An 11438-nucleotide genomic window follows, 5' to 3' on the forward strand; every position below is an offset into this window, starting at 1 on the left:
TCAACTTGTCATCCGGTGACGCACCGATCACTGATGCGGCCGGCAAGCAGCGAGCACTCCGCTGTTTTTGCGGTCGGTAGATCTTTTAGAACTGCAGTTCAAAGGTAACTCATAAGGTGAATATATATGAACCCAGGTAGCAGTTTTTCTTTAGGATTGAGAGGAGATGCAGGAAGATAATAAGCAGGCAGGACAGAAAAATAGTCAAATAAAAACAAGTTAGTTTTTGTACCTGGTGGTTGCAACAAACAGACACAATTGAAGGCAATCAGAAGTGAGGAACAGAAAATGAAATAATTATTTTAATGTTTAGAGCAGCAGGAACTCCGAGAGGCTGCAGGCGCATCAGTGAGTTTGCGGCCGCTGCGCAGGGGGAGGGGAGAGATGGCTGAAGCAGAAACTACATTGTTAAAAGAGATGTGTTAACTTAGAAAATGTGGGCACAATTTTAATTGTCAAAAACTCCAGCGAACCATTAGTTCATTTTGCTCAAATAGAAATAGAGGCCTGCCTCTAATTCTGGCCCTCCTTCCAATAAAGGCCTGGAGCTTGATGAGATTGAGTCAAATACAGGCCCGGGTCTGTATTAGAGGATTTATGGTAGTTCACAAAAAAAATTGTATCTATCTATCTATCTATCTATCTATCTATCTATCTATCTATCTATCTATCTATCTATCTATCTATCTATCTATCTATCTATCTATCTATCTATCTATCTATCTATCTATCTATCTATCTATCTATCTATCTATCTATCTATCTATCTATCTATCTATCTATCTATCTATCTATCTATCTATCTATCTATCTATCTATCTATCTATCTATCTATCTATCTATCTATCTATCTATCTATCTATTTATCTATCTATCTATCTATCTATCTGTCTGTCTGTCTGTCTGTCTGTCTGTCTGTCTGTCTGTCTGTCTATCTATCTATCTATCTATATATATATATATATATATATATATATATATATATATATATATATATATATATACATACATATAGGAATGTAAAAAATTATCGATCGGCAACATATCATGATTTTTCCCCCTGTGATATTATAATGAAATTCAAAAGCCGTGTATCCAATTTTTGGAAGAATTTACATGCAAACACTGTGTATTGTCTTTTTCTTTTGGTGCAATTCAAACGTTAACCGCTAGTTGGCAGCAGTGTGTAATGGGTTTTGTTTCCACCATTGAAATGTAAATCCCTCTGTTATGGTTCAGATACCTGATGTTAAACATGTTAAGTACCAGGTTGACATGTTTATTGAATTTTCCTACAATAAATTCAGTCTAAAAATCTCTAACAACGTCTGACTGAATGTATCGCAGTATATCATGATAAATTGTATCGTCTCCCCTGTGTCGTGATACGTATCGTATCACCAGAATTTCAACAACACACATCCCTAATGTATATATTTCTATTCTGTTATGACCATTGAAGAAGCTTAAGATTTGTTTTGGTCTTAATGGGAAATTACACAATGAAAACAATGTAAATGCAACTACAGCAACTAATACTATAGAAAAACACCTCTCTCTCTCTTGCTGGACAGACAGACAGATAGACCAAAGCCATTACACCCAGGTAATGACACATATGCACACAACACTGGGGGCAAAAAGAGCCCCTGCACCTGCTGTCCAGACTTGTATCTCCACAATTTAAAGTTAATAAAACCTAGGGATTTAAATATTGTTACTTTAGATCACACATGTTGGTGCAGATCATCTAAAAGTTACACCTCAATGCTAACGGTGTTTAGCGCAAAGCTTCCAGATATGTTTGAAATTAGCTCTCCCGCTGTGGGATGACAGTCCTCAGAACCGACCGCTACTCAGTCTAGGGATATCTACAATTATTTGATTAACACGCCTGGACTTTACACAGCTGAAGCAATGAAGGTGTAACTGCATCAATTCTGAGTTGTAGAGGTTAAAAAAGGATTGCTGTGACACAGAAGAAGAAGAAGAAGAAGAAGAAGAAGAAGAAGAAGAAGAAGAAGAAGAAGAAGAAGAAGAAGAAGGCTTTGTTGTCATTGAACCAGCATCCCAAAACAATGAAATTACATTTCAGAACAATCCAAGAGCATAAAAACAACAACACATAGACATCAATGGGATCAAGCTCCCACATGCTAATATTTTAATGAAGCTTTAAAATTTCTTAATCTTTTTAGTAAACATTTTGGAAATTAGAATATAATGAAGGAGAACAATGATGAATCGGGATTAATGAAGGTAAAACACATTCTGGGAAGAAAAACTTTCATCTAAATTTTTCTAGATGAAAAATTATATTTGCCATTTAGAAAACATCTTTGCCTATTTGTCTCATTGAAGCTTTACAAAAATCTTAATCTTTTTGGTAAACATTTTAGGAATTGTAATATTATGAAGGAAAAAGAGGAGGATTTGAAGGAGAAGATGAAACTGGGTTAATAAAGGTAAAATGCGTTCTGGGAAGAAACATCCAAATTCTTCTAAACACAGTCCCCGTCCCCCCCCCCAAATAATGAGAAATTTGCACCCTCTGCTGGCAATAAACATAACAGCACTATATATCCATCATCAGTCGATGAAGGGAAGATGGGGAGTTGCTGCCCTTCAGTGGCTGTATGTTGTAACTGCACTTTTTCATTTTAGCCATTTAGAATAGAATATTTTAGCCTCCTTGTCTTAATGAAGCTTTAAAAATTCTTAATCTTTTTAGTAAAAAAAATTGGGAATCATAATATTATGAAGGAGAGGGTGAAGGATTTGAAGGAGATGAATCTGGATTAAGAAAAGTTAATTAACTTCCTTACTAGAAAGTAAAACTATTTAATATCTTCCAAACACTATTTTGCTTGAAAGAATGGTAAATCTGCGCCATCTGCTGTCAACAAATAGAACAGCACTAGCTTTCCAAAAGCAGTAAGGACTGAAGGGAACATGGGGAGTTGCTGTCCTCCGGTGGCTGTATGTTGTAACTGCAATTAGTTTTCATTTTAGCCATTAGGAATAGAATATTTTAGCCTCCTTGTCTTAATGAAGCTTTAAAATTGTAGTAGTTGAGGTAGGAAACTACTTCATGACGCCTCTAGGGGGAGCCAGTGCTCCATTCTGGTAGTACTGTTTAGCTAGGTCCGGGGCAATTCATTCATGTGTGTGTAATGTAAGCTGTGGTGCTTCGGTGTGATGAGAATAAACGAGGTTCAACCAAGACCCTACTCTCTGGATGTCACTGTGTCTGCTTGAGGATATTACACAATTGGCGACGAGGATAAAGTCTGGTGTGGTTCTCTGCGGCGGGAATAGACGGCCAGTCGGTCCGGAGGACGTGTCTGGAGCGGGGCATCTACTCGCCTTTGGACGACACAAAGGGGGAAAATGGCGGCGGTGATTGGGTCGGTGAGTCCGTTTGACGGCGACTTACAGTCATGGGAAGAATATAGCGAAATGCTTGACTTTTTCTTCGAGGCTAATGAGATAACGGATGCTGATAAGAAGAAAGCCGTGTTGCTGAGCGGTGTAGGTCCAGCTACCTACAGCTTGTTAAGAAACCTGTTGAGCCCGGAGGCACCGAAAGACAAGACGTAGTTGACCCAGACACTGCGGTTGCATTTCGGTCCTAAACCAAGTGAGATCGTACAGAGGTTTAAGTTTAATTCACGGGTGCGGCGGCATGAGGAGTCGGTGGCAGATTATGTGGCTGAGTTGAGGAAACTGGCCCAGCACTGTGACTATAGAGCGGCTTTGCCACAAATGCTGAGGGACAGGTTGGTGTGTGGAGTGAATGATGACAGGATGCAGCGCCGGCTGTTGTCTGAAGTGGACCTGACGTTTGACAAAGCTCTTACGTTGTGCCAGGCAATGGAGTCTGCCTCTAAGGATGTTCGGGACTTGCAGGAGATGTTGGGGGATGAGGTGACTCCAGCTTCTCGTGTGTCAAGGAGTCAGGGGACAGTCCACAAGATTTCAATGGACAAGGCTCAGCTGAAAAGTCCGAGCTGTTTTCGTTGCAACGGACGACACTTGGCCACTGAGTGCAGGTTTGCAGCTGAACGATGTCACGGTTGTGGCAAGAGGGGTCACATTAGAAGAGCCTGCAGGTCCAAGTGGGGTCCACAGGAGGAACAAAAAAAGGGGCCCCTGAGCAAAAAGGAGGGACGGAGAGACCCAAATAGAGGCAGTCAGACACATTTGTTGAGAACAGAGGGGGGGAGTGACTCTGAAGAATCTGATGGCATTAATACCATTTACAATGTGTCGGGTGGCCTACCAAAGGTCGCTCCCATCACACGCATGGTCAACATAAATGGCTTGGCCGTACTGTTTGAGATAGACACAGGATGTGGGGTGACCATTTTGAGCAAACAACAATATTCTCTGCTTTGTAACAAAACTGCCAAATCGGGTCTAAGCCCATGCTCACTAATCTTGAAAACGTATACAGGGGAAGAGCTGGGAGTCCTGGGAATGGCGCAAGTAGAGGTAGAGGACCGGAATGCTCTTAAGACACTACCTGTGGTTGTAGTGGATGGGGCTGGACCAAACCTGCTGGGGCGCAGCTGGTTGCAGGAGCTGTCGATGGCAGAGCAGCTGGTAAACAACGGAGGGCTGGCGCCCACAGAAAAACTGGAGTGTGTGCTAAAGAAACACTCAGGGGTTTTTAAAGAAGGCTTGGGAACTCTGAAGGGCATGCAAGCCCAGATTTATGTGGACAGTGAGGGTCGACCACGCTTTTATAAGCCAAGGCCAGTACCCTATGCAGTAAAACCTTTGTTGGAGAAAGAAATACAACGGCTAGAGGAGGAGAAGATCATTGAGCCTGTGCAGTTTGCCGAATGGGCTGCCCCTATTGTCCCCGTCCGGAAACCAGATGGATCCATTAGAATTTGTGGGGATTACAAACTCACAATAAACCAGGCATCCAAGTTGGAACAATATCCTATTCCAAGGGTGGAGGATCTTTTTGCACAGTTATCAGGGGGACAGTACTTTACAAAACTGGACATGAGTCATGCCTACCAACAGATTGTGTTGGACGAGGGGTCCAGGAAATATGTCACCATTAACACACACAAGGGCCTTTACACATACACCAGGCTGCCGTTTGGGGTGGCCTCCAGTCCTGCCATCTTCCAGCGAACGATGGAGAGCATATTAGGAGGAATTCCGAATGTCACAGTGTATCTGGATGACATACTCATCTCAGGGCCAAGTGAACAAGAACATTTAAAAAACCTTGACGAGGTCCTCCTAAGGTTGGGAAATGGTGGGTTAAGATTAAAAAGAAGCAAGTGTGAGTTCATGGCCAGGGAAGTGGTGTTCTTGGGGCACAGAATAAATGCGGCAGGATTACATCCTCTGAGAGAAAAGGTGGAGGCCATCGCAAAAGCTCCAGCACCACAAAATATCACAGAGTTAAAGGCGTACTTGGGACGCTTAAATTATAACCACAGGTTCCTTCCAAACCTATCCACTCTGCTAGCTCCTCTTCACCTACTGCTGAGGAAGGAGGTGAAATGGTCATGGGGCCCAAAACAACAGGAAGCCTTTGAAGAGTCCAAGTCTCTGTTGAAATCTTGCAAGGTATTGGTACACTATGATGCAGAAAAACCCCTCCTCCTAGCATGTGACGCATCACCTTATGGAGTGGGGGCGGTGCTCTCTCACCAGTTGGCCCATGGCTCGGAAAGACCCATAGGATTTGTGTCTCGAACGCTCAATGCGGCGGAAAAAAATTATTCACAGTTAGATAAGGAGGGGTTGGCGGTACTGTTTGGGGTGAAAAAGTTCCACAAGTACTTGTATGGGAAACGTTTCACCATTACAACAGACCACAAGCCGTTAATTTCACTTTTCAGCGAGCTCAGGGCTGTACCACAGTTGGCGTCACCTCGCATCCAGAGATGGGCAGTCACGCTTGGGGCATACGATTACACCGTTGTGTATAAGGAAGGGAAGAATCATACCAATGCAGACACCCTGAACAGGTTGCCGTTGACTGAAATGAGCGAGGGGGCTGACGCAGGCTCAGAGGAGGGGGAAAGAGTCCTGCTGTTTGAGGACAGTGACACATCCCTGGTGACTGCACAGCAGGTGAAACTTTGGACAGACAAAGACCCTGTGCTGGCTCGGGTGCGAGAGTACATATTAAGAGGGTGGCCTCGAAAGGTAGAGGACGCGGCATTTTTACCTTACGTCAGGCGTCAGGAGGAGCTCAGCACACAGGAAGGCTGCATATTGTGGGGAGGGCGTGTGGTTATTCCTCCACAGGGTCAAGCACATCTGCTGAAACAGCTTCATCGCGCCCATCCAGGAATGACCAGATGAAAGGGTTGGCACGCAGCTACATGTGGTGGCCAAACTTGGATGAAGAGGTGGAGTTGATGGTGAAGGGGTGTGCCGTGTGTCAGGAAAACCGAAATAATCCCGCAGTAGCACCTTTACACCCCTGGGAGGTGCCTGAAAACCCCTGGAGGAGGGTCCACGTGGATTATGCTGGGCCATTCATGGGCAAGTGGTTCTTAATTGTGGTGGATGCGTATTCGAAGTGGATTGAAGCGCACGCGGTAAACAGGTCTACATCAGCTGTGACCATTGAATTCCTCAGAGTTTTAGTCACCATGGCATTCCTGAAATAATCCTGTCCGACAATGGCCGCTGTTTTACCAGTGAGGAGTTCCAGGAATTCACACAAAAAAATGGGATTCGCCACATCACCACAGCCCCATACCATGCTTCTTCGAATGGGTTGGCAGAGCGCGCCGTTCAGACTTTTAAGTCATTGATGAAAAAAAGCACAGGGGGGTCAGTGGAGACTAAAATGGCCCGAGCTCTGTTTTGTTATCGCATTACTCCTCAGTCAACAACAGGCAAGTCACCAGCTGAACTTCTATGCGGAAGTAAACTAAGATCAACTTTGGATCTCATACACCCCGATTTCAAAGGCAGACTGATTGGTAAACAAGGGAAGCAAAAGTATTATCATGACATGCATGCCAGGGACAGGATGCTGGATGAAGGAGATTTGGTCTACACTCGGAACTTTGGTTCAGGTCCACGCTGGGTTCCGGGGGCTGTTGCTGCGATGACGGGTCCTGTCTCATGCAAAGTCGCACTAGGAAATGGGAATGTGGTGAGAAGACATATCGATCAGGTGCGTCACAGGTCGCCCCTATCGGAAATAACAGAACATGTTCCGGTGTTGTCTCCTGTCCTGAATGAAAACAGCACAGCCGCAACGGAATCAACAGGCCAAGTGGACTCGGACGATCCATTGACAACAGCATCGTGGCCGGAGAGGGTAGAGGCGGTGCCGGCAGGGGGACAACCGGAAGTGAGGAGATCGCAGAGAAGCAGGAGGCCTCCTGCGTATTTGAGTGACTATTCTTAGTTAGTGGTGAGCTCCACGGCAAGGGCAAGAATGCGCCCTGGAAGCTCGCTGGGATGAGGTGGTCTACCCAAATTCCCTAGTTAGTTTAGTGGGAGTGTCATGTGAAACTGTTGTTTGTTCTTGCTGTATGTTATATAAGGTCTACTATATATATATAAAAAAAATTGCTACCCATAATAATACTCGCATGGTTACAGGGTTGTTACGGTTTGTGGTGTTTTTTCGGGGTGTGGGTTTTAGCTTATGGGAAATGGTGTTATTTTTCATCTTTGTTTTTGTCTGGATGGGGGGGGGGGGGGGGGGTGTAGTAGTTGAGGTAGGAAACTACTTCATGACGCCTCTAGGGGGAGCCAGTGCTCCATTCTGGTAGTACTGTTTAGCTAGGTCCGGGGCAATTCATTCATGTGTGTGTAACGTAAGCTGTGGTGCTTCGGTGTGATGAGAATAAACGAGGTTCAACCAAGACCCTACTCTCTGGATGTCACTGTGTCTGCTTGAGGATATTACAAAAATAATCTTAATCTTTTTAGTTAACCTTAACCCTAACCAGATCACATTTATTTGATCTCAGTTACCAGCAGCAATTTCAGCCTGAAACATTTAAACTTACCACACTCGAGTCATCCGAATTAAATGGCCACAAACAATCTCAAAAGCTGTTTTTCTGAAAGAATGGTTCTGTATAAAAGGTTCAGAATTTCATATATTACCTTTATTAAATTTGTTGGTTTTATTTTGGTGGGAATTCAGGAAGTGAGATGCCTTTATTTTGAAGAGCCTTTCACAGTGAGCTCACTTCCAGCACTAGAACTTTCCCTTTTCTTTCCTTTTTTACCTGTGTGTGAGACAACAAGCGTTCCTTCTCCTGCAAGTCATGTTGATGTTGACAGCATTATGTTAATGCAAGAAAGTGAGTCACTTTACTTCATGTTTAAGACTGCATTATTAAGTTCCTCCGTTTATTTATGGAATATTAGTTGAGTATTGAATTACTGAAGTGTTTATGTCCAACACGTTTCTTTCCTTTTATGAAAAAATATTTAAAGTTGGTTTGCCTTGATGTTAATGACATGAGGAGTTATTTTGTTGTATTTCATTTCTAGTTCCACTTTATAATTGCTCTAGTGAGTAAAGGCTGACAGTGTCACATGAGTGAGTTATGGCGATCTTAGTTAGCCACAAGAGGGCGCTATTGTTTGAATTTCTCTATTTGATTGTAAGTTGGTTAATTAAGATAAATGTGTTTTGCCTCATTCCCCCTTGCTGTATTGAATGAGAAGGTTCATTAATAATTATGTTTACTGTTTCAGACTGTTGTCAATGCTGTTAATGATTACCATCAACCAAGATTAAAGATTTGGATCTACAGCAAAGGCTGCATCTAGCCTCTACCTGTATTCTAACAGATACACCATATTGATAGCCACCTCACCTGGAAAGAGTTAGCTTTAACCAAACCCTCCTTTACATTGGTCCTTCGAGCTGGATAAGGGCTATCAATATGGATCCAGATAAAGAGTTGCATCCTACTGTGAGACCTAAACGGCAGATCAGCCGACCCGGCAGATTTGAGGGGTTTGAAGTAAGTTACGCTGGAGCTTCTCCTGGAAACAGACTGCAGTGGAATCTCCCGCCACCCCTAAGCAGAAGACTAGATCCTGAACTGCAGCACAGCCAAAGCCAGCCTACTTCATTCTCTCCCCTCTCTAGCTATAAGAGAGTTATCCCCCACGGTACTCCCTTCCTGTCGAGACCAATAAGAAGAGATCCCTGCACTGAACCTGTAACTCCCTATTTTCAGGAATCCCCATCAGCCTTGTCTCTGCATGCAGAACTTAGAGCAACCCATGAAGAGAGAAGACAGCTGCTTCAAGCACAGACGGAGTTGAAAGATGGTTTGAAGGAGCTGAATGAAGCGAGGACTGAAATTAAAGCTCTAATCGAAGCCACAAACGCCTTGCGAATGGACATGAATCAGTTAGCTGCACCACAACATTCCTCTCATACCCCCTCACAAGATAGCATAGACAGACCTAGAAGCCATTTTCCTACTATCGATTTGAAAGAAGAAGAAGAAGAGTGGCCTGACCCTCCACCATGGCCAGAACCTGAGGACCAAAACAGTGGCTTATATGACCTCAAACCCATGGATCAAGATTTTCAACCAATCCAGCGATCTTCCCCTTTCAAAGGTGCATCCCCTTCACACTACAAGCCTGCCCAGCTTACCCAGAATACGGCCCAGTTTGAGGCTCCTGCTAAGGAGAGTGAGGTAATGCATCCTACATTTGCACCTTACCTGGCATCCTCTTCCCACCCAGCTCCAACCAATTTAGACTTCTTTTCTGGAAAGCCCTCAGCTACCAAACATTCATTTACAGCTACAGGTGCCAGTCATACACAGCAACCCCGCTGCAGAGATGATATTACCCCTACAGTTGAGGTAGTGTATAGAGGACCTAAACCTACCATACCAAAGTTTATTCATTCAGACCCCTGCGAGTTTGCAAGACTTCGCATTGCACTTGAAAACTTGCTGCCCTCTAACGCTACAGAGCTGTTCAAATATCAAATTCTTGTGGACAATTTGAGACTAGATGAAGCTAAGCTTATTGCTGACGCTTATCTTAACTCACCCAACCCTTACACTGACACCATGGCTGCTCTTCATGACAAATTTGGACAACCACATCAGCTTGCCCTAAAAAAGATAGCAAGTGTTCTTGACGGTCCTGAAATAAGGCGAGGTGATCTAATAGCTTTCCAGAAGTTCTCCCTCCAGGTGCAGTCCCTAGTAGGCCTGTTACAAACCTTAGGCCCGGAAGGACAAGTAGAACTTAACTGTGGGTCACATGTAGCTCGACTCTTAGGTAAGCTACCTCCTGAGCAACGGGCTGACTTTCGACGGCACCAGTTCAAACAGCCTGGGAAATCCTACACCCTACATGACCTCTCTGACGGGCTCCATTATGAATCATGGTGTCAGGGCTTTGACAGCCAGACCACAGGAAAGGGTGGTAGAGAGAGAAACAGCTCAAAGTATGAAGGGCGAACTGGTAAACAAACAGTTACAGTGCTCCATAACATTAAAGGATCTGCGAGAACTAGTTTGCTGACATCTAAGGAAAGTGCAACAAATGGAGCAAGCAAAAGAAAAGCTTTCTGCGCTTATTGTGACAGCACTGAACACTATTTCAGTCAGTGCATTGATGTTGCAAAGCTCTCTAAGGAACAAATAAAGAACTGGATTCAGGAAAACAAAAGATGCTGGCGATGTGCACAATCTCACTTAGCTGCACAGTGCACGCTAAAGAAACCTTGTAGCCTCTGTCAAGGAAAACACCTACTGGCACTCCACGAGGTTAACACAAGAACCCAAAAGGCCAGTCAAGACGTAGCTGTGAGTGAGGAGAGCTGCCTAACCAGTTCAGCCACGGATTCCTTCTACATTGACAGACCAGGCATTGGGAACCGTGTCATGCTGAAGGTGGTACCTGTGTCCCTTAGCTCTGGAACACGAGCCCTAAATACCTTTGCAATACTTGATGACGGATCAGAGAGGACAATGCTACTTCCTGGTGCAGCCAAAGCTCTTGGTCTGAGAGGCACCCCAGAGAACCTTCCTCTCCGTACAGTACGTCAGGACATTCAGTTATTGCAAGGTCACACTGTGTCCTTCAGACTCTCTTCAGCTACTGAACCTAGTTGCAGCTTCCAGATTGATGGGGCGTTTACCTCTAATCGATTGACCTTAGCGCACCACATGTATCCTGTTGAACAACTTCAAAGGAAGTTTGGGCACTTGCGTGGGATTCCAGTACCTGCTCTAAAGGATGCTAAGCCACTGCTCCTCATTGGTTCAGACCAGCCTCATTTGATAACCCCTACTGAACCAGTCAGACTCGGCCCACCTGGCAGCCCAGCAGCAGTTCACACCAAACTTGGGTGGACACTCCAAGGCCCGCATACTTCCATGGGGCGGCTCTCTAACCCCGCCCTTTGTCTGTACACCTCTACCAGAGCCGAATAATTATTT

General features: G+C 44.4%; 1 protein-coding gene across 1 annotated transcript; it reads left to right on the forward strand.

The window, feature by feature from the left end:
• The first annotated feature begins 8097 nt into the window (after positions 1-8097).
• LOC129163510 (uncharacterized) lies at positions 8098-11432 on the forward strand. Its single transcript, XM_054741316.2, has 2 exons — positions 8098-8312; positions 8713-11432. The coding sequence occupies exon 2, from the start codon at positions 8904-8906 to the stop codon at positions 11430-11432; it is 2529 nt and encodes an 842-aa protein (XP_054597291.2). The 5' UTR covers positions 8098-8312; positions 8713-8903.
• The last annotated feature ends 6 nt before the right edge of the window (positions 11433-11438 follow it).

The sequence above is a fragment of the Nothobranchius furzeri genome, chromosome 5 (genome assembly GCF_043380555.1).
Source record: "Nothobranchius furzeri strain GRZ-AD chromosome 5, NfurGRZ-RIMD1, whole genome shotgun sequence".
Classification (NCBI taxonomy): Eukaryota; Metazoa; Chordata; class Actinopteri; order Cyprinodontiformes; family Nothobranchiidae; genus Nothobranchius; species Nothobranchius furzeri.